The sequence below is a fragment of the Canis lupus genome, chromosome 8, assembly GCF_011100685.1.
Source record: "Canis lupus familiaris isolate Mischka breed German Shepherd chromosome 8, alternate assembly UU_Cfam_GSD_1.0, whole genome shotgun sequence".
Lineage (NCBI taxonomy): Eukaryota > Metazoa > Chordata > Mammalia > Carnivora > Canidae > Canis > Canis lupus.
In genome coordinates this window covers 72,818,403-72,840,963 of record NC_049229.1, presented here as the reverse complement: position 1 = coordinate 72,840,963, position 22,561 = coordinate 72,818,403, and the positions used below count along the sequence as shown (strand labels likewise).

Below are 22,561 nucleotides of genomic sequence, written 5' to 3'. Positions count from 1 at the left end.
TTCATTTTTATGTCTTATGTAAGAGTCCAGGTTTTTTGTTTTGTTTTGTTTTGTTTTCCAAACACACATCCAGTTGTCCCAGCACCATTGTTGCAAAGACTGTGATTTCCCTATTGAAATAACCTGGCCACTTTGTCAAAAATCAATCGACCAATTCTGGACTTTCTATTCTGTTTCATTGATCTTTTATATTTATATCAGACTGTGTTGATTCCATTGGGCGTGATTCAAATTCTCTTAAACTTAGTGAAACATTTTATTTATTTCAGTTTTTTTTAAAAGATTTATTTTTGAGGGAAAGAAATGGAGTGCACGGCCTCGCCTGGGAGAGAGCCAGAGGGAAGGAGAGACTCTCAAGCAGACTCCCCGTTGAGCACGGAGGGGGGATCGCGACCTGAGCTGAAACGAAAAGTCGGATGCTCAAACCACTGTGCTCCCCGGCCCCCCTTTGCCCCTAAACTTACTGAGACATTTTCAATGACACATAGTCATTTCGGCACATAGTCTATCTTGGTGAATGTCCCACGTGCACATAGGAGGGAGGTGTATTTTGTTGTCCGAAGGTGGAGTGGCCTCTTAGTGCCAGTGTGGTCTCACCGGTTCACAGGTGGTTCACCTGTTGTTATGTGTCCTGTTTTTTGTTTTTTTTTTTAATTTTATTTATTTATGATAGTCACAGAGAGAGAGAGAGAGAGAGAGAGGCAGAGACACAGGCAGAGGGAGAAGCAGGCTCCATGCACCGGGAGCCCGATGTGGGATTCGATCCTGGGTCTCCAGGATCGCACCCTGGGCCAAAGGCAGGCGCTAAACCGCTGCGCCACCCAGGGATCCCACGTGTCCTGTTTTGTACCCAGAGGAGGACTAGGATCTCCTGTCCAAATTGTGGATTTAAGTGTTCTGTCAGGGTTGCCAGTTTTCTCTTCTGTGTTTATACCCTCTGTTATTAGGTGGATACAGACATTAAGTTCATTGGTTTTTTTTTTTTTTTTTAAGAATTATTCCCTTTTTTTTTTAAGATTTATTTATTTATTCATGATAGACACACACACAGAGAGGTGGAGACACAGGCAGAGGGAGAAGCAAGCTCCATGCAAGGAACCTGACGTGGGACTTGATCCCGCGACTCCAAGATCACGCCCTGGGCCGAAGGCAGGCGCTAAACCGCTGAGCCACCGAGGGATCCCCGAATTATTCCCTTTTTAAAAAGATTTGTTTATTTGAGAGCGAGAGAGTGAGTAGTGGGAAGGGGCAGAGGGAGAGGGAGAGAGAAACCGAAGCAGACTGTGCTCAACGCGGAACCTGAGATTGTGACCGAAGCCGAAACCAAGAGTCAGACGCTTGACCGACTGAGCCACCCGGGGCCCCTATACTTTTCATTGCTATGACATGTGAGGATAGTAAGTGCATCGTGTATGTTTTTCTTTCCTTTCACTTTTTAGCCGATCTAAAGCTTCATGTTTATAACCCAGTGCTTGTAAATAGCATATGGATAGGTCTTTCTTTTTTTTTTTAATAAATAAGATTTTATTTATTTATTCATAAGACACAGAGAGAGAGAGAGGCAGAGACACAAGCAGAGGGAGAAGCAGGCTCCACGCAGGGAGCCCGACGTGGGTCTCGATCTGGGGACCCCGGGATCCCGCCCCGGGCCGAAGGCAGGTGCTAAACCGCTGAGCCACCCAGGCGTCCCAGGTCTTGCTATTTTAAATCTCCTCTGACAATCTCTACCTTTTGGTTAGAATTATTAAGTCCCTTTATAGTTAATGTGATTGTCCGTGTGGTTGGTTGAAATCCCACCGTCTTGCTAATGGCTTCCTATTTTATCCTTGCTCTGTTCCCCCTTCTTCCTTACTATATTTTGGGATTGACTAAATACATTTACGCATATATAACTGCGCAGTAATATATGTTATATATATACCCACACACGCATTGTAGGTATTTATAGATAACGTAGTTTTAGGATTCCATGTCATTTCCACTCCTGGCTTATTAGCGCCGCGTCTTCGGTAATGCCTCCTTTGTGGCTCATATGGTGTATTCTGTACCCGTCGCAGTGCACTGGCCTCGTGTATAATGTGAGAACCTTAGAACTCACCAGGAACTTCCGTTCCCCATCCCCATCCTTCAAGCTACAGTTGTCATTTGCTTCACGTCTACATGTGGTAAATTTCACATTTTGTCGTTTTCATTTTGTGCAATTATGTTTTTCTTTTTTTTTTTTAAAGATTTTTAAATTTTATTTATTCATGACAGACACAGAGAGAGAAAGAGAGAGAGAGAGAGAGACAGAGAGAGAGGCAGAGACACAGGCAGAGGGAGGAGCAGGCCCCATGCAGGGAGCCCGACGTGGGACGTGGGACTCTATCCCGGGCCTCCAGGATCACGCCCCGAGCTGAAGGCGGCGCTAAACCGCTGCGCCACCCGTGCTGCCCAGATTATGTTTTTCTTTCACGGCGCAGTGGAGGGATAACTTACACGCCATAAACCCTCCCCCCAGTTGTGAATGTACAATTCAATCGTTTTTAGTGACTTTATGGAGTTGTGCGACCATCACCACGATCCGTTCTGGGACGTTTCCGTCGCCCCAGACTCGTGAGCCTGTTTACGGTCCACGCCTGTGTCCACGCATAGCCCTAGTAATGTTGACTTCCTTCTGGCAAAGTACAGAAACTTCAATCCAGCGTGTGCGCTGGCCCCCGCCCCCTCCCGTGGTGGTCACATATGGGCCGCATCTGTATATGCTGCGATTCCAACGAGACGGCCCCGGGATGAGCGCCTCCCATCTGGGGAGTGGACAGACTGGCCTGTGCACTAACCCCGCCTGCCGGTCTGGGGAGTTGAGGCTGTTGCCGCACTCACGTGGCTCCTCTGCCCCGGCTCACGTGGCCTGCAAAGCCTAGACTAGTCACTGTCTGGGCTTCTAGAGAAAAGTTGCCCAACCCCTGCTTCCTACAACCTCGTGCCTGTTTTTTTTTTTTTTTAAAGATTTTAATTATTTATTCATGAGACACACAGAGAGGCAGAGACACAGGCAGAGGGAGAAGCAGGCTCCCTCGACGGGGGACTCGATCCCGGGACCTGGGATCACGCCCTGGGCTGAAGGCAGATGTTCAACCGCTGAGCCGCCCAGGCGTCCCTTCGACTCCAGAATATCCATGGAGCCTGTTACAGTTGCTCTTCCTCGACGACAACCTCCCTTCACTGAGCGGTGGTATTTTCCACCTACAGCAGTTGCCGTGAAGTGTGCGCAGCCCCCTCCGTGGGCATTCAGAGAGCTCCCGGGAGTTCTGTTCCCTGGTATGCATCACAGGCTCTTGGCGTGTCGTGTAACTTTTGGCTGAGTGCTGGACACCGGGTGAGATTCCGCAGCCGCCGCGGACTCTGGCCGCCCCAGGGCTGTCATCGTTGTTACCCTGGGTTTGTTAGCGACTTCCTTGGCCTCCATCTGTGAAGTCCACTTTGTGCGGGCTCACTGCCATCTGGCCTCACGTCACAACCTCCCCACCCCTGCATGTGCTCTCAGACCCAGGGTCCAGGATGGGGCAATGCGGGCACAAACACAGTGCACGGCCTCGCCCGGGCCCCGTCCCCCGTCCCGCCGGGGTCCACCATCTGGTCTCCCCACCTACAAGGCTCCACTGACTCAGCCTCTCTGTTTGCAGTGTCTGGCCGGCAGCTGCAGCCCGAGGAGCCAGATGCAGAAACGGAAGAGGACCAGTCTGTAAGCGAGGCCCCGGGAGCATGCACGCCCTCGCCACTCAGCCCCCAGCCTCTCCTGGGCCCCGGGCAGAGCCCAGGTGGCTGAGGGTTACCTGGTTTTTGTCTCCCACCAGGTGACGGAAGGACCCGTGGACGAGATCATTCGGCCACGCCCACAGGGGTCCTCACCTGTGTATGAATACGCCGCTGAGGGTGCCAGCTTTGGACTCCCGGTAAGGCTGCTGGACAGGGACCCCCAGGCTGAGGGACAGGCAGCTGGGGCCATGGGCAGCCGCGCCTCCTTCATCACCCCCCCATTTGTGCAGCCACGCTGCCCTGCCTGCTGCCCACTGGGCCACAGTTATACCCCTCCCGCCATCCTCTCTGACCCCTCCGTCCCCCAGGACCCCTCCGATCAGTGGGCCAAGACGCAGCTGAGGTAGTGCACGCGTGTGGGAGAGAGGCTCAGTGCTCTGGATGTGTGCACACTCGCGTGTCTCTGGAGACGAGGCCCGGGGGCGGGGGGCGGGCATGGGAGCAGGTGAATTTACTAAAGGACTTGTTCTTGCTGTGTTTCCTTCTTACCCTGCACACAAAACCCCAGTTCCTGTGGGGTTTCCCTGGGCGTGGGTGCGGTGCCCGAGGCCGGGCCCTGCAGGAAGCAGCAGGACCGAGAGTCACCGAGCCCCCTTCCCATGAGACCAGCGCCCTGTGCACGCAGCACTGCTCTGGGGCCTCCTGGCCTCCCGAGTCCTTCCCTGGGCCGGGTAGGGGGTGACCTCTGGCATCTGTGGCCGCAGGACACACCAAGCAGGCGGGCTTCCTCGGGCTCTGGAGGACGGAGATCCTGGTGGAAGCGAGACTCAGGGGACTCACGGACGTTCTCCAGGATGAGTCGTAGGCAGGTGGGTGAGGCAGTGCCTGAGGGTCAGGGAGCTGGGGTCTCTGCAGGGGCCCCTGGAGGCCAGACCCCCGGCCGGGCAGACCCAGGCACACAGACCTCAGTGTTCTCGGCTCTACAATGGGCAAAGTGCTGCCCGCTTCCTACACAAAGCGTGGAAGGTGCTAGATTCTGGGGCCTCCCAGTGAGGAGGGTGCCCTGCCCCGAGGCAGCATGTGCTGTCATCGGTGGCTCCCTCAGTTCTAAAGCTCTGCTGGACCCAAAGCGCTGGTCGCACTGTCTGCTGCGTCAGACTTGCCCTCGTGACCCTCCTGTGTTTGAACACCAGCCTCCTTGCGTGCCTTTGACGCTCGGAGTGCGTGTGAAGAATGAACAAGCCTTTGGCCGCTGAAGGCCCCCCTGTTTGCTCACCGAGCCTCCTGGGCCCGGACTCGGCTCCCTAGTGCTGGCAGGAGGGGTGCCGCTCCCACGGGACGTGGCCGGCAGCTGGCTCTCCTCCAGCGCGTGGACGCAGCGGCCTGGGCCCTGGCTGGGGGCTCCCACTCGTGCCCTGTGTCCCCCGGATGATGGGCGGGACTCTGGGGTCCCCGTGCTCATGGGAGGTAGGGCCCCACACCGATGCCCACGATGGCATAGGAAGAAGCTCACGATAGCCCTGACCTGCTTCTGCTCCGGTCCACGCAGGAGGCAACAGAGGTGACGCTGCAGACCGAGGTGGAAGCTGGGGCCAGCGGCTACAGCGTCACAGGTGGCGGGGACCAGGGCATTTTTGTTAAGCAAGTGCTGAAGGACTCCTCAGCTGCCAAGCTCTTCAGCCTAAGAGAAGGTGTGCTGACCACCCCCACCTCGGGGTCCCCGACGGGACGGGAGGGACCTGGGGGGAAATGGGCCATACCTATACCTCGGGGTGCCCCTGTTGACGCTGCCCAGACAAGTCCAGGCGGCGGCCACCGGCCGTGCAGGGCTTCCTCGCCGGGGCCGCGGGGTGGCCTCCTTCCCAGCAGGGCCCCTGGAGGCCGGGGTGGGCTCCCTGTCAGGGGGGCCTGTCTCACGTGCCCCTGGAGTCGCATCTGTCCAGGTCATGGCGGGACCGGGAGCTGACGCCCAGGACCCACCCTGTCTTTCTCTAGGCGATCAGCTGCTCAGCGCGACCATATTCTTTGACAACATTAAATATGAAGACGCTCTCAAAATTCTCCAGTACTCAGAGCCCTACAAGGTTCAGTTCCAAATCAAACGGAAACATCCTGCCGCAGAGGACGAGGAAGGGGCCTCGAGCGGGGCTCAGCTTGGCCCGGAGGGCAGCGAGGGGCAGGTGAGGCAGCACGGGCGCAGAGGCTGGGCCCCGTCGGGCCTCCCCGCCCCCGGGACTGGGGCTGGGGGGTGCCACCAAACCGTCCTCTGTGCTCTGAGCCCAGGGCTCAGATGTCTTGTTCCAGCAGCGCCAACTTCACTGTCCTTGTGTTTCAGGACAAAGATGTTGCCGATGGGTGCAGAGAGACCCCCCCGCAGACCCTGGAGGGGAGCGGAGACCGGGAGAGACTGCTCGCCAAGCCCAGGGAGGGCAGAGGCAGGCGTCCCCAGAAGGAGAGGCTCTCCTGGCCCAAATTCCAATCAATAACGAGCAAGCGCAGGCCAGGCCCGCGGAGGTCACACAGCTCCTCCGAGGCCTATGGGCGGGGAGGTGCCCCCGAAGTGTCCCCCACAAGCACAGACACGGAGGCACAGCTGCCAGCAGAGGAGCAGGAGCACAAGGCAGACCCCGACGACCAGCGGAGGAGGAGCTTCCTGAACCTGAGATTCAGGGTGCGCTCAGGGAAGGCTCCCACGCTGGAGGGGCGACCGGGCACGGCAGGCCAAGTCGGACCACTCGCGGCCGGCGCTGTGGAGGAGGCTGGATCCCACGAGGACAGCCAAAAGGCCAGTGAGGCCACCATGGACAGCAGGAGAGAGGACAAGACGGCAGAGGTGCCAGAGGGGCCACTGGCTCTGCCCAGCCAGGGAGCCCTGGGGGAAGGCGCGAGCGAGGCATCCAGGCACCGGAGGAAGACAAAGGAGGCGAAGGACCAGGAGGACGCTGTGTCCGAAGGAAGGCCGGGGCCGGGCTCAGCCCCACGACAAGGTGGGGTACACCACGGCATAGAAATTGGGATTGCCAGATCGGCTCTGCAGAGCAAAGGAGACACACAGGGCCGCCAACCAGAATTCCAAATCCAAATCCCCACCACCTTAAAAACACCGCGGTTTAAATTTGCCAAGGAAAGAATACAAGATACAGAGGATGCCACAGCAGTGCAGGGACAGGTGCACGGGCAGGCAGGGACCCTGGCAGAGAAGGCCCTCTTCACAGAGGAGGGGCGGCAGGAACCCGAGGCACCTGCACCCAGGAGACCCTCAGTACACCTGCTAGAACAAGAGGGAGGAGCTGAGGGAGCCGCAGCAGCTCACGGGGATGGACACCAGAAAGAAGGAGAAAAGGACAGAGATGGGAAGGAGGACCGGACTACAACGCTCAGGTTCAAAATTCCCTCTTTTGGGTGGTCACCCAGGAAGGATGGGAAACCAGCAGGAGAAAAACCAGAGCTGGAACTGGACGGAAAAGGAAGAAGCACCATTACAGTGTCCACGCTGCACACTGAGGAAAGAACAACACGGATAGAGGATGAGGAAAGAAAACCTGACACCCCAGGGATACACCCAACAGTGGGTGAGGACCTAAGATCCGACGGACAAAGGAAGCAGGCCGACCTGTCCCTGGGAGACAAGGGGGTGGCCGCCAGAGACAGCAAGTTCAAACTGCCAAAGTTCAAGATGCCGTCCTTTGGCGCGTCGACGCCGAGCAAGTCCTTGGAGGCGTCCGTGGACGTGTCCGTGCCCAAGATCCAGGCCGAAGTGTCCGTGCCCTCCGTAGAGGCCGACGTCAAGACCACTGATGTGACCGTTGAGCTCCCACCTGCCGACCTAGAGCTCACAACCCCCGCGGCGGGCCTGAAGCTCCCTGAGGGCCAAGTGCCCGAGGGGGAGCCCCAGGAGCCCTCGGCCGCAGCCGGACTCAAGGGCCACCTGCCCAAGGTACAGATGCCCAGCCTCAAGATGCCCAAAGTGGACATCAAGGCGCCGCAGGTGGACATCAAGGCGCCCAAACTGGACCTGAAGGGCCCCAAAGCCGAGGTGAGCGGCCCCGACGTGGACGTGACCCTGCCCAGCGTGGAGGTGGACACCCAGGTGCCCGGCGCCAAGCTGGAGGCCGACCTGTCCCTGGGAGACAAGGGGGTGGCCGCCAGAGACAGCAAGTTCAAAATGCCAAAGTTCAAGATGCCGTCCTTTGGCGCGTCGACGCCGAGCAAGGATTTGGGAACTTCCGTGGACGTGTCCGTGCCCAAGGTCGGAGTGGAGGCCACCCTGCCCTCCGTGGGAGGGGAGATGCGAGCTCCCGAGGCTGCCGTCCAACTGCCCACTGCCGATGTGGACCTCCCTGGGGGAGAGCTGGAGGTGTCCCTGCCCGAGGGAGAGGTGTCTGTGTCCGGGCTCAAGGGCAAAGCAGAAGGAGTCAAGATCAAGGGACAGCTGCCCAAGGTCCACATGCCCAGCCTCAAGATGCCCAAAGTGGACATCACGGCCCCGCAGGTGGACATCAAGGCGCCCCAGGTGGACATCAAGGCGCCGCAGGTGGACATCAAGGCGCCCAAACTGGACGTGAAGGGCCCCAAAGCCGAGGTGAGCGCCCCCGACGTGGACGTGTCCCTGCCCAGCGTGGAGGTGGACACCCAGGTGCCCGGCGCCAAGCTGGAGGCCGACCTGTCCCTGGGAGACAAGGGGGTGGCCGCCAGAGACAGCAAGTTCAAAATGCCAAAGTTCAAGATGCCGTCCTTTGGCGCGTCGACGCCGAGCAAGTCCTTGGAGGCGTCCGTGGACGTGTCCGTGCCCAAGATCCAGGCCGAAGTGTCCGTGCCCTCCGTAGAGGCCGACGTCAAGACCACTGATGTGACCGTTGAGCTCCCACCTGCCGACCTAGAGCTCACAACCCCCGCGGCGGGCCTGAAGCTCCCTGAGGGCCAAGTGCCCGAGGGGGAGCCCCAGGAGCCCTCGGCCGCAGCCGGACTCAAGGGCCACCTGCCCAAGGTACAGATGCCCAGCCTCAAGATGCCCAAAGTGGACATCAAGGCGCCGCAGGTGGACATCAAGGCGCCCAAACTGGACCTGAAGGGCCCCAAAGCCGAGGTGAGCGGCCCCGACGTGGACGTGACCCTGCCCAGCGTGGAGGTGGACACCCAGGTGCCCGGCGCCAAGCTGGAGGCCGACCTGTCCCTGGGAGACAAGGGGGTGGCCGCCAGAGACAGCAAGTTCAAAATGCCAAAGTTCAAGATGCCGTCCTTTGGCGCGTCGACGCCGAGCAAGGATTTGGGAACTTCCGTGGACGTGTCCGTGCCCAAGGTCGGAGTGGAGGCCACCCTGCCCTCCGTGGGAGGGGAGATGCGAGCTCCCGAGGCTGCCGTCCAACTGCCCACTGCCGATGTGGACCTCCCTGGGGGAGAGCTGGAGGTGTCCCTGCCCGAGGGAGAGGTGTCTGTGTCCGGGCTCAAGGGCAAAGCAGAAGGAGTCAAGATCAAGGGACAGCTGCCCAAGGTCCACATGCCCAGCCTCAAGATGCCCAAAGTGGACATCACGGCCCCGCAGGTGGACATCAAGACGCCCCAGGTGGACATCAAGGCGCCGCAGGTGGACATCAAGGCGCCCAAACTGGACGTGAAGGGCCCCAAAGCCGAGGTGAGCGCCCCCGACGTGGACGTGACCCTGCCCAGCGTGGAGGTGGACACCCAGGTGCCCGGCGCCAAGCTGGAGGCCGACCTGTCCCTGGGAGACAAGGGGGTGGCCGCCAGAGACAGCAAGTTCAAAATGCCAAAGTTCAAGATGCCGTCCTTTGGCGCGTCGACGCCGAGCAAGTCCTTGGAGGCGTCCGTGGACGTGTCCGTGCCCAAGATCCAGGCTGAAGTGTCCGTGCCCTCCGTAGAGGCCGACGTCAAGACCACTGATGTGACCGTTGAGCTCCCACCTGCCGACCTAGAGCTCACAACCCCCGCGGCGGGCCTGAAGCTCCCTGAGGGCCAAGTGCCCGAGGGGGAGCCCCAGGAGCCCTCGGCCGCAGCCGGACTCAAGGGCCACCTGCCCAAGGTACAGATGCCCAGCCTCAAGATGCCCAAAGTGGACATCAAGGCGCCGCAGGTGGACATCAAGGCGCCCAAACTGGACCTGAAGGGCCCCAAAGCCGAGGTGAGCGGCCCCGACGTGGACGTGACCCTGCCCAGCGTGGAGGTGGACACCCAGGTGCCCGGCGCCAAGCTGGAGGCCGACCTGTCCCTGGGAGACAAGGGGGTGGCCGCCAGAGACAGCAAGTTCAAAATGCCAAAGTTCAAGATGCCGTCCTTTGGCGCGTCGACGCCGAGCAAGGATTTGGGAACTTCCGTGGACGTGTCCGTGCCCAAGGTCGGAGTGGAGGCCACCCTGCCCTCCGTGGGAGGGGAGATGCGAGCTCCCGAGGCTGCCGTCCAACTGCCCACTGCCGATGTGGACCTCCCTGGGGGAGAGCTGGAGGTGTCCCTGCCCGAGGGAGAGGTGTCTGTGTCCGGGCTCAAGGGCAAAGCAGAAGGAGTCAAGATCAAGGGACAGCTGCCCAAGGTCCACATGCCCAGCCTCAAGATGCCCAAAGTGGACATCACGGCCCCGCAGGTGGACATCAAGACGCCCCAGGTGGACATCAAGGCGCCGCAGGTGGACATCAAGGCGCCCAAACTGGACGTGAAGGGCCCCAAAGCCGAGGTGAGCGCCCCCGACGTGGACGTGACCCTGCCCAGCGTGGAGGTGGACACCCAGGTGCCCGGCGCCAAGCTGGAGGCCGACCTGTCCCTGGGAGACAAGGGGGTGGCCGCCAGAGACAGCAAGTTCAAAATGCCAAAGTTCAAGATGCCGTCCTTTGGCGCGTCGACGCCGAGCAAGTCCTTGGAGGCGTCCGTGGACGTGTCCGTGCCCAAGATCCAGGCCGAAGTGTCCGTGCCCTCCGTAGAGGCCGACGTCAAGACCACTGATGTGACCGTTGAGCTCCCACCTGCCGACCTAGAGCTCACAACCCCCGCGGCGGGCCTGAAGCTCCCTGAGGGCCAAGTGCCCGAGGGGGAGCCCCAGGAGCCCTCGGCCGCAGCCGGACTCAAGGGCCACCTGCCCAAGGTACAGATGCCCAGCCTCAAGATGCCCAAAGTGGACATCAAGGCGCCGCAGGTGGACATCAAGGCGCCCAAACTGGACCTGAAGGGCCCCAAAGCCGAGGTGAGCGGCCCCGACGTGGACGTGACCCTGCCCAGCGTGGAGGTGGACACCCAGGTGCCCGGCGCCAAGCTGGAGGCCGACCTGTCCCTGGGAGACAAGGGGGTGGCCGCCAGAGACAGCAAGTTCAAAATGCCAAAGTTCAAGATGCCGTCCTTTGGCGCGTCGACGCCGAGCAAGGATTTGGGAACTTCCGTGGACGTGTCCGTGCCCAAGGTCGGAGTGGAGGCCACCCTGCCCTCCGTGGGAGGGGAGATGCGAGCTCCCGAGGCTGCCGTCCAACTGCCCACTGCCGATGTGGACCTCCCTGGGGGAGAGCTGGAGGTGTCCCTGCCCGAGGGAGAGGTGTCTGTGTCCGGGCTCAAGGGCAAAGCAGAAGGAGTCAAGATCAAGGGACAGCTGCCCAAGGTCCACATGCCCAGCCTCAAGATGCCCAAAGTGGACATCACGGCCCCGCAGGTGGACATCAAGACGCCCCAGGTGGACATCAAGGCGCCGCAGGTGGACATCAAGGCGCCCAAACTGGACGTGAAGGGCCCCAAAGCCGAGGTGAGCGCCCCCGACGTGGACGTGACCCTGCCCAGCGTGGAGGTGGACACCCAGGTGCCCGGCGCCAAGCTGGAGGCCGACCTGTCCCTGGGAGACAAGGGGGTGGCCGCCAGAGACAGCAAGTTCAAAATGCCAAAGTTCAAGATGCCGTCCTTTGGCGCGTCGACGCCGAGCAAGTCCTTGGAGGCGTCCGTGGACGTGTCCGTGCCCAAGATCCAGGCCGAAGTGTCCGTGCCCTCCGTAGAGGCCGACGTCAAGACCACTGATGTGACCGTTGAGCTCCCACCTGCCGACCTAGAGCTCACAACCCCCGCGGCGGGCCTGAAGCTCCCTGAGGGCCAAGTGCCCGAGGGGGAGCCCCAGGAGCCCTCGGCCGCAGCCGGACTCAAGGGCCACCTGCCCAAGGTACAGATGCCCAGCCTCAAGATGCCCAAAGTGGACATCAAGGCGCCGCAGGTGGACATCAAGGCGCCCAAACTGGACCTGAAGGGCCCCAAAGCCGAGGTGAGCGGCCCCGACGTGGACGTGACCCTGCCCAGCGTGGAGGTGGACACCCAGGTGCCCGGCGCCAAGCTGGAGGCCGACCTGTCCCTGGGAGACAAGGGGGTGGCCGCCAGAGACAGCAAGTTCAAAATGCCAAAGTTCAAGATGCCGTCCTTTGGCGCGTCGACGCCGAGCAAGGATTTGGGAACTTCCGTGGACGTGTCCGTGCCCAAGGTCGGAGTGGAGGCCACCCTGCCCTCCGTGGGAGGGGAGATGCGAGCTCCCGAGGCTGCCGTCCAACTGCCCACTGCCGATGTGGACCTCCCTGGGGGAGAGCTGGAGGTGTCCCTGCCCGAGGGAGAGGTGTCTGTGTCCGGGCTCAAGGGCAAAGCAGAAGGAGTCAAGATCAAGGGACAGCTGCCCAAGGTCCACATGCCCAGCCTCAAGATGCCCAAAGTGGACATCACGGCCCCGCAGGTGGACATCAAGGCGCCCCAGGTGGACATCAAGGCGCCGCAGGTGGACATCAAGGCGCCCAAACTGGACGTGAAGGGCCCCAAAGCCGAGGTGAGCGCCCCCGACGTGGACGTGACCCTGCCCAGCGTGGAGGTGGACACCCAGGTGCCCGGCGCCAAGCTGGAGGCCGACCTGTCCCTGGGAGACAAGGGGGTGGCCGCCAGAGACAGCAAGTTCAAAATGCCAAAGTTCAAGATGCCGTCCTTTGGCGCGTCGACGCCGAGCAAGTCCTTGGAGGCGTCCGTGGACGTGTCCGTGCCCAAGATCCAGGCTGAAGTGTCCGTGCCCTCCGTAGAGGCCGACGTCAAGACCACTGATGTGACCGTTGAGCTCCCACCTGCCGACCTAGAGCTCACAACCCCCGCGGCGGGCCTGAAGCTCCCTGAGGGCCAAGTGCCCGAGGGGGAGCCCCAGGAGCCCTCGGCCGCAGCCGGACTCAAGGGCCACCTGCCCAAGGTACAGATGCCCAGCCTCAAGATGCCCAAAGTGGACATCAAGGCGCCGCAGGTGGACATCAAGGCGCCCAAACTGGACCTGAAGGGCCCCAAAGCCGAGGTGAGCGGCCCCGACGTGGACGTGACCCTGCCCAGCGTGGAGGTGGACACCCAGGTGCCCGGCGCCAAGCTGGAGGCCGACCTGTCCCTGGGAGACAAGGGGGTGGCCGCCAGAGACAGCAAGTTCAAAATGCCAAAGTTCAAGATGCCGTCCTTTGGAGCGTCGACGCCGAGCAAGGATTTGGGAACTTCCGTGGACGTGTCCGTGCCCAAGGTCGGAGTGGAGGCCACCCTGCCCTCCGTGGGAGGGGAGATGCGAGCTCCCGAGGCTGCCGTCCAACTGCCCACTGCCGATGTGGACCTCCCTGGGGGAGAGCTGGAGGTGTCCCTGCCCGAGGGAGAGGTGTCTGTGTCCGGGCTCAAGGGCAAAGCAGAAGGAGTCAAGATCAAGGGACAGCTGCCCAAGGTCCACATGCCCAGCCTCAAGATGCCCAAAGTGGACATCACGGCCCCGCAGGTGGACATCAAGGCGCCCCAGGTGGACATCAAGGCGCCGCAGGTGGACATCAAGGCGCCCAAACTGGACGTGAAGGGCCCCAAAGCCGAGGTGAGCGCCCCCGACGTGGACGTGACCCTGCCCAGCGTGGAGGTGGACACCCAGGTGCCCGGCGCCAAGCTGGAGGCCGACCTGTCCCTGGGAGACAAGGGGGTGGCCGCCAGAGACAGCAAGTTCAAAATGCCAAAGTTCAAGATGCCGTCCTTTGGCGCGTCGACGCCGAGCAAGTCCTTGGAGGCGTCCGTGGACGTGTCCGTGCCCAAGATCCAGGCCGAAGTGTCCGTGCCCTCCGTAGAGGCCGACGTCAAGACCACTGATGTGACCGTTGAGCTCCCACCTGCCGACCTAGAGCTCACAACCCCCGCGGCGGGCCTGAAGCTCCCTGAGGGCCAAGTGCCCGAGGGGGAGCCCCAGGAGCCCTCGGCCGCAGCCGGACTCAAGGGCCACCTGCCCAAGGTACAGATGCCCAGCCTCAAGATGCCCAAAGTGGACATCAAGGCGCCGCAGGTGGACATCAAGGCGCCCAAACTGGACCTGAAGGGCCCCAAAGCCGAGGTGAGCGGCCCCGACGTGGACGTGACCCTGCCCAGCGTGGAGGTGGACACCCAGGTGCCCGGCGCCAAGCTGGAGGCCGACCTGTCCCTGGGAGACAAGGGGGTGGCCGCCAGAGACAGCAAGTTCAAAATGCCAAAGTTCAAGATGCCGTCCTTTGGCGCGTCGACGCCGAGCAAGGATTTGGGAACTTCCGTGGACGTGTCCGTGCCCAAGGTCGGAGTGGAGGCCACCCTGCCCTCCGTGGGAGGGGAGATGCGAGCTCCCGAGGCTGCCGTCCAACTGCCCACTGCCGATGTGGACCTCCCTGGGGGAGAGCTGGAGGTGTCCCTGCCCGAGGGAGAGGTGTCTGTGTCCGGGCTCAAGGGCAAAGCAGAAGGAGTCAAGATCAAGGGACAGCTGCCCAAGGTCCACATGCCCAGCCTCAAGATGCCCAAAGTGGACATCACGGCCCCGCAGGTGGACATCAAGGCGCCCCAGGTGGACATCAAGGCGCCCAAACTGGACGTGAAGGGCCCCAAAGCCGAGGTGAGCGCCCCCGACGTGGACGTGACCCTGCCCAGCGTGGAGGTGGACACCCAGGTGCCCGGCACCAAGCTGGAGGCCGACCTGTCCCTGGGAGACAAGGGGGTGGCCGCCAGAGACAGCAAGTTCAAAATGCCAAAGTTCAAGATGCCGTCCTTTGGCGCGTCGACGCCGAGCAAGTCCTTGGAGGCGTCCGTGGACGTGTCCGTGCCCAAGATCCAGGCCGAAGTGTCCGTGCCCTCCGTAGAGGCCGACGTCAAGACCACTGATGTGACCGTTGAGCTCCCACCTGCCGACCTAGAGCTCACAACCCCCGCGGCGGGCCTGAAGCTCCCTGAGGGCCAAGTGCCCGAGGGGGAGCCCCAGGAGCCCTCGGCCGCAGCCGGACTCAAGGGCCACCTGCCCAAGGTACAGATGCCCAGCCTCAAGATGCCCAAAGTGGACATCAAGGCGCCGCAGGTGGACATCAAGGCGCCCAAACTGGACCTGAAGGGCCCCAAAGCCGAGGTGAGCGGCCCCGACGTGGACGTGACCCTGCCCAGCGTGGAGGTGGACACCCAGGTGCCCGGCGCCAAGCTGGAGGCCGACCTGTCCCTGGGAGACAAGGGGGTGGCCGCCAGAGACAGCAAGTTCAAAATGCCAAAGTTCAAGATGCCGTCCTTTGGCGCGTCGACGCCGAGCAAGGATTTGGGAACTTCCGTGGACGTGTCCGTGCCCAAGGTCGGAGTGGAGGCCACCCTGCCCTCCGTGGGAGGGGAGATGCGAGCTCCCGAGGCTGCCGTCCAACTGCCCACTGCCGATGTGGACCTCCCTGGGGGAGAGCTGGAGGTGTCCCTGCCCGAGGGAGAGGTGTCTGTGTCCGGGCTCAAGGGCAAAGCAGAAGGAGTCAAGATCAAGGGACAGCTGCCCAAGGTCCACATGCCCAGCCTCAAGATGCCCAAAGTGGACATCACGGCCCCACAGGTGGACATCAAGGCGCCCCAGGTGGACATCAAGGCGCCGCAGGTGGACATCAAGGCGCCCAAACTGGACGTGAAGGGCCCCAAAGCCGAGGTGAGCGCCCCCGACGTGGACGTGTCCCTGCCCAGCGTGGAGGTGGACACCCAGGTGCCCGGCGCCAAGCTGGAGGCCGACCTGTCCCTGGGAGACAAGGGGGTGGCCGCCAGAGACAGGAAGTTCAAACTGCCAAAGTTCAAGATGCCGTCCTTTGGCGCGTCGACGCCGAGCAAGGATTTGGGAACTTCCGTGGACGTGTCCGTGCCCAAGGTCGGAGTGGAGGCCACCCTGCCCTCCGTGGGAGGGGAGATGCGAGCTCCCGAGGCTGCCGTCCAACTGCCCACTGCCGATGTGGACCTCCCTGGGGGAGAGCTGGAGGTGTCCCTGCCCGAGGGAGAGGTGTCTGTGTCCGGGCTCAAGGGCAAAGCAGAAGGAGTCAAGATCAAGGGACAGCTGCCCAAGGTCCACATGCCCAGCCTCAAGATGCCCAAAGTGGACATCACGGCCCCGCAGGTGGACATCAAGGCGCCCCAGGTGGACATCAAGGCGCCGCAGGTGGACATCAAGGCGCCCAAACTGGACGTGAAGGGCCCCAAAGCCGAGGTGAGCGCCCCCGACGTGGACGTGACCCTGCCCAGCGTGGAGGTGGACACCCAGGTGCCCGGCGCCAAGCTGGAGGCCGACCTGTCCCTGGGAGACAAGGGGGTGGCCGCCAGAGACAGCAAGTTCAAAATGCCAAAGTTCAAGATGCCGTCCTTTGGCGCGTCGACGCCGAGCAAGTCCTTGGAGGCGTCCGTGGACGTGTCCGTGCCCAAGATCCAGGCCGAAGTGTCCGTGCCCTCCGTAGAGGCCGACGTCAAGACCACTGATGTGACCGTTGAGCTCCCACCTGCCGACCTAGAGCTCACAACCCCCGCGGCGGGCCTGAAGCTCCCTGAGGGCCAAGTGCCCGAGGGGGAGCCCCAGGAGCCCTCGGCCGCAGCCGGACTCAAGGGCCACCTGCCCAAGGTACAGATGCCCAGCCTCAAGATGCCCAAAGTGGACATCAAGGCGCCGCAGGTGGACATCAAGGCGCCCAAACTGGACCTGAAGGGCCCCAAAGCCGAGGTGAGCGGCCCCGACGTGGACGTGACCCTGCCCAGCGTGGAGGTGGACACCCAGGTGCCCGGCGCCAAGCTGGAGGCCGACCTGTCCCTGGGAGACAAGGGGGTGGCCGCCAGAGACAGCAAGTTCAAAATGCCAAAGTTCAAGATGCCGTCCTTTGGCGCGTCGACGCCGAGCAAGGATTTGGGAACTTCCGTGGACGTGTCCGTGCCCAAGGTCGGAGTGGAGGCCACCCTGCCCTCCGTGGGAGGGGAGATGCGAGCTCCCGAGGCTGCCGTCCAACTGCCCACTGCCGATGTGGACCTCCCTGGGGGAGAGCTGGAGGTGTCCCTGCCCGAGGGAGAGGTGTCTGTGTCCGGGCTCAAGGGCAAAGCAGAAGGAGTCAAGATCAAGGGACAGCTGCCCAAGGTCCACATGCCCAGCCTCAAGATGCCCAAAGTGGACATCACGGCCCCGCAGGTGGACATCAAGGCGCCCCAGGTGGACATCAAGGCGCCGCAGGTGGACATCAAGGCGCCCAAACTGGACGTGAAGGGCCCCAAAGCCGAGGTGAGCGCCCCCGACGTGGACGTGACCCTGCCCAGCGTGGAGGTGGACACCCAGGTGCCCGGCGCCAAGCTGGAGGCCGACCTGTCCCTGGGAGACAAGGGGGTGGCCGCCAGAGACAGCAAGTTCAAAATGCCAAAGTTCAAGATGCCGTCCTTTGGCGCGTCGACGCCGAGCAAGTCCTTGGAGGCGTCCGTGGACGTGTCCGTGCCCAAGATCCAGGCCGAAGTGTCCGTGCCCTCCGTAGAGGCCGACGTCAAGACCACTGATGTGACCGTTGAGCTCCCACCTGCCGACCTAGAGCTCACAACCCCCGCGGCGGGCCTGAAGCTCCCTGAGGGCCAAGTGCCCGAGGGGGAGCCCCAGGAGCCCTCGGCCGCAGCCGGACTCAAGGGCCACCTGCCCAAGGTACAGATGCCCAGCCTCAAGATGCCCAAAGTGGACATCAAGGCGCCGCAGGTGGACATCAAGGCGCCCAAACTGGACCTGAAGGGCCCCAAAGCCGAGGTGAGCGGCCCCGACGTGGACGTGACCCTGCCCAGCGTGGAGGTGGACACCCAGGTGCCCGGCGCCAAGCTGGAGGCCGACCTGTCCCTGGGAGACAAGGGAATCTCCGTCAGTCATCATGATCATCACAGTTTCCACGTGGAAAGTGATATTTCTTTGTCAGGTGGAAAAAGTGACGAAAAAAGTAAAAGTAAAAAATCTCTTTTTAAAATGCCCAAAGTCTTCTCTCCAACTGGTAAAACAGCTAAAAGCTCCATAACCTCTGTCCGGGAATCTGAGGTCGAGATCTCGAGCCTTGCTCCTTGTGATGGTGTCACTCTTACGAAGTTCCAGGTCACTGTCCCCAGAGGCCCCATCTCCCCCGAGCTGCCTTGTGAAACCCCGTCTGTGTCTCAAGCGGCATCTGAGCCGCCCAGCGCGGCCGGTGATGTTGACCTCACCTGCAGAGAGAGCCTTCTCCTGTCCCAGTCTGAAGGTCCCACGGCCCCAGTGGACACTGCACTTACTGAATCTTTAGGCAGGGTAACTTTCCCGAAGTTTCATCGACCGAAGTTCCGGGTGTCACTCCCCAAATCGGACCCTGGAGGAGTGGAGCCTGGAGGTGCAGAGTTTGCGTCCCCCACGTCTCCTCCCCTCCCTGTGCAGGGGCCGGACTCCTCCTCCACGGAAGCCACGGCGTTCCCAATGCCAGGCAGCCAATTGCCACCTGCAGTTGTCTCTGCCGCCACCGCGGGCACCTCAGCAGAGCCCCTCGTGGAAGCCCCAGGTGACAGTACAGAGCGCAAGGGGAGAGGCAGTCCCGTAAAAGCACCAAGGCTGAAGCTCCCCTCTTTCAGCTGGTCCCCAAAGAAGGGGGCGGAGTCCAAAGCCGACCCTGGCGTCAGCGTGGTTATAGATGCAGGTGCTCTGGGTGCCCCGCCTGGGGTTCGTGTTCCACCCACAGAAGCGCATGGGGATGTGGCTCTTGGGAAGGAGGGAGAGGCTGGAGGGGTGAGAACGCAGGCCCTGGTCCTGCAGACGGTCGCCCCTCCTGGAGTGAAGGCTTCCACGGGAGGGGCCGGCCTGCTACCGGGAGACCCCGACCGGGCCCACACGGCCAGCGGGGAGGGTGGAATTGGGGGTGCTGGCGCCGCCGCGGGTCCCTCAGAAGGGGCGGACGTGAACCTCCAACTGCCACCGGCCCGTGTTCCCAGTTCTGACCTCAGACCCGGCGGTGCCACAGTGGAGGGGAGCCTGTCTACGGGTGACCTTCCTGTTTCCAAACACGGCCTGTCTTTCGGAGGCAGCGCCAAGGAATCCGGGCTCGGGGACAGCTCAACAAGCCAGCTTTGTGGGGAGGGGACAGCCCCCTCAGCAGAAGACCCCCTTCTGCTATCCCCGACAGTGGGGAGCCCGGAGCGGGCCGCGGCCGCAGGAGGGGCGCCAGCGGGGTCCAGGGAGAGCTGGTTTAGGATGCCCTCGCTCCGCCTGCCTGGCTTCAGACGCCCCTCCAAGGAGAGAGCCGGGTCTGCGGGACTGGGGGCCCAGAGCCCCACATCTGCTGCCAGCGCTCCAGGGGAAGGAGAGGCACCGGCTGCAGTGCAGGGTCAGGACGACCGTGTACCCGGGTCAGAGGTGGACGCCCCTAAGTCCCCGCAGCCCCTGGAGGCCGGTGCAGACGGGGCGGCTGCTGGCAGCCCGGCTCCCTCCTACTCGGATGTTCTACAGAGGCACCTGGACCTTCACGCCCCTGCGGCAGGGGTATTGGCCTCCGAGGCCAGGGTCCGGCCCGGCGCAGGCTCCCTGCCCCTCCAGGTGCACGGGGCACCCGCAGAGCCCTGCGCCCCTCGGGGAGATGCAGGCCGGCCCCCTGTTCCTGGGCCAGCAGGCCAGGGCCCGGTCAGGGGGGCGGGGGGTGCCGAGGAGCCGCCTTCCCAGCCGGAGGGCCCCCTCAGACTGAGGGCTTCCAGCACCGATGTGCTGTCTCAGGTCTCCGTGGTCAACGTGGGTCAAGTCTGGGAAGACTCTGTGCTAAGCGTGCAGTTCCCCACCTTAACCGTGCCGCGGTTCAGCTTCCCGGCCCCCGGCTCGGAGGCTGATGTTTTCGTGCCCAGCCTCAGAGAGCTGCCCTGCGCGCAGAGCGGGCCTGACACGGCCCTGCACGAGCAAGACCCTGGTGTGCGGGCCCCCGGCAGCCTGACAGCCGCCGAGGCCCGAGGCCCCTCGGAGGCCGCCCCCATCTGCAAGGTCCGGGTGCACATCCAGGGCGCGGAGGCCGAGAGCCGCCAGGTCACCGTGCACAGCACAGTGACGGCCGTGTACACTGAGCTCTCAGGGCCCGAGGCTTTTCCCACCCAGATCGTGCGGGAGTCAGAGGTCCCCGCGTCTGAGACCCAAACACCCTCTTATGGGTTCTCCTTGCTGAAGGGGAGGGTCCCAGAGGCCCCGGCTCGGGCGCGGGTGCACGTGGTGACCGCCGACTCCGGGCCGAGGGGGCGCCTTCCGGAGGCCCCTGAACCAGTGGTCCCGGGAGCTGACCCCGTCTCTGGAGACCTCCAGCCCGACACCGGAGAGCCATTTGAAATCATCTCCACCAGTGTAGACCTGTCAGGACCCCCAGAGTGCTCATCCGACCTTCACTCTGGCCTCGTCCCTGCTGACAGCTGTTCCGACGAGGAGCCCGCGGAAATTCTGGAATTCCCGTCTGAGGAGGGCCAGGAGGCGGCCGCCGGCCTGGGAGGGGAGGGCAGGGCTCCCAGGGCAAGGCCGGAAGGTAAACGGGCCTCGGGTTTGTTCCGATTCTGGCTCCCGAGCGTCGGCTTCTCTTCCTCCGTGGCCGAGGCGAGCCCCGATGCCTTCGTGGAAGCCCCGAGCGCGGCCCCGGTGCAGACCCAGCCCGCGGCGCGGCCGCCTCCCTCCCAGGAGAAGGGGGGCTGGTTCCGATTCCCCAAGTTGGGGTTCTCCTCCTCCCCTGCCAAGAAAAGCAAAAGTGCAGAAGAAGAGGCGAGTCCGACCGAGCAAACTCCCCAAGACGAGGCAGGTACCTTCTATGACGCCCAAGAAAGCTTCTCCCCCGAAGAGCGGGGCGCCGGGGAGCGGGCCCCGGGGAGCATGGTGGCCTCGGCGGCGAGAACCGAGCTCATCCTGCTGGAGCCCGACGGGGCCGCCCGCCAGCCGTCCGCGCCCAGGCCCGCCAGCAAGTGAGCACCGGCTGGCGGAGTCCTCCGGGGAGGCCCCGCCGCTCGCAGTCCCGACCCCGCGTCCACCCCGCTCCCAGAGTAGGCCCCACGCCAGCCGCCGGACCCCTCCCACGTGGGGCCGGGGGGCGGGGGCCGTGCCGGCTGCTGGGGTGCTGTCTCCATTACCCATGCTTCCAGAGACCCATCCCTGCAGAGCCCCTCGACGGAGGCTTGCTAATGTCCGCGGGTGCAGACGTCGGGTTGCTAAAGTCTGGTGCATCCCAGTGCCCGTGCAGCCCCGCGCGTGGTCCCTGAGCCCCCACCCCCCCCGCAGTGTACACAATGCAGCCAGGCTGTGGGCGGAGCCTCCTCGGCTGTCCCCTGGACGGGCAATAAAGGACAAGATGCATCCCACCACACCGACTGCGAGGTCTTTTGTTCCGGGTCGGAACACCCCTGCTTGTGCTCCCCCCGAACTCATCTCTACGGGCTGCCCTAGAAGAGCAGGGCTGCTGCACGGCCCCTGGGACCTCGTGGTGGGCCGGGCGGGTAGTGGGCGCACTGTGGGCATAGCCGAGAGAGCCTGCCGTGAGCCGGGGCCGGGGCAGGGTGCTGGCAGCGGGTTGGGTGCTGGCAGTGGGCTGGGACGGGGACTTGGAGCCACCCAGGCACCTGCCCTGCAGAGGCAGGATCGGAATCCGCGTGGACCCCGGGTTCTGGCCCGTCTGCTGGATCAGAAGCCTGTCTCTGCGGCCCTGGCCTCTCTCGACCCCTGGCTTCTGACCAAAGCTTCGGAGCCCACCTGCCCTGCGGGAGCCCCCTACGCTGGCGCTCAGGGCTGGCCAGCGGCCCAAGGGACAGCAGAGTGGGACACCTGGGTCCTGCTGTCCCACACCCTGGGGTGCCCCTCCCTGTCCCCCCGTTCTCTCTGCTCCCGGGTGAGCCGACAGGCTGCGGCCGGCCCCTTACACGTCAGCATCCTCGCTGGTGAAGAAGGTCCCCGGGCTCAGCCTGCTGCCCTGCCCAGACCTGCGAGGGTCCCGGGACGGTGCCAGCGATGCACGCAGCCCTGCAAGGCGTCCACAGCCTCCCGGTCCCGTCTGTGCGTGAGCGGCACTGGCCCAAGCCAAGGCCCGGGGGCCGCCGTGGCTGCTGCCCGTGTCCCGCGCGGGAGCCCCGTAGGAGCAGATACGCGCAGACCCCCCCTGCTCTCCAGGGCTGCCTGGGGGTTGGTGCTCTGGTCCTGGCCTCACCGCCACCTTGTCCCGGGCGGGTCAGCCCCGAGCTCGCAGGGCTCCGGGCTCCCGGCCACGCTGCGACGACAGGTGTGGAGGCCACCCAGCAGCCCAGGGGCCATCACACCTCAGCGGCAGCCCGGGAGGCCTGCTCCTCAGCGGGAGACCTAGCTTGATGAGGCTCAAGAGCCCCCCCACCCCCCCAGGATGCCTCCACGTGGCTCCTTCTGTGGCCGCGGTGGACAGACTCTAACGTGGCCCTCCTGCCCCTGCCCCCTGGAGCCCACGCCGTGTGATCCCGTCCCCTCGGGAGCGGGCACAGCCCGTCTTTGCTTGCACAAAGGTGACATGCGTCCTTCTGTGATTATGTGACGGATGTCTGTCGCAGCATCCTCGCTGGCTGATGAAGCAAGCTCCTC

The 22,561-nt window shown here is 63.0% G+C and overlaps 1 protein-coding gene across 2 annotated transcripts; it reads left to right on the top strand.

Moving 5' to 3' along the window:
* The first annotated feature begins 3,842 nt into the window (after positions 1–3,842).
* AHNAK2 (AHNAK nucleoprotein 2) lies at positions 3,843–21,321 on the top strand. 2 transcript variants are annotated; one of them, XM_038545919.1, is made up of 7 exons: positions 3,843–3,935; positions 4,503–4,607; positions 5,288–5,429; positions 5,734–5,918; positions 6,074–12,696; positions 13,201–14,551; positions 15,581–21,321. In XM_038545919.1, exons 2-7 carry the CDS (start codon positions 4,593–4,595, stop codon positions 20,930–20,932), a joined length of 13,668 nt encoding a protein of 4,555 aa, XP_038401847.1. In that variant the 5' UTR covers positions 3,843–3,935; positions 4,503–4,592; the 3' UTR covers positions 20,933–21,321. The 2 variants fall into 2 exon arrangements, with proteins under 2 accessions (XP_038401847.1, XP_038401846.1); XM_038545918.1 differs by having other exon boundaries at positions 13,201–15,559; positions 16,127–21,321.
* The last annotated feature ends 1,240 nt before the right edge of the window (positions 21,322–22,561 follow it).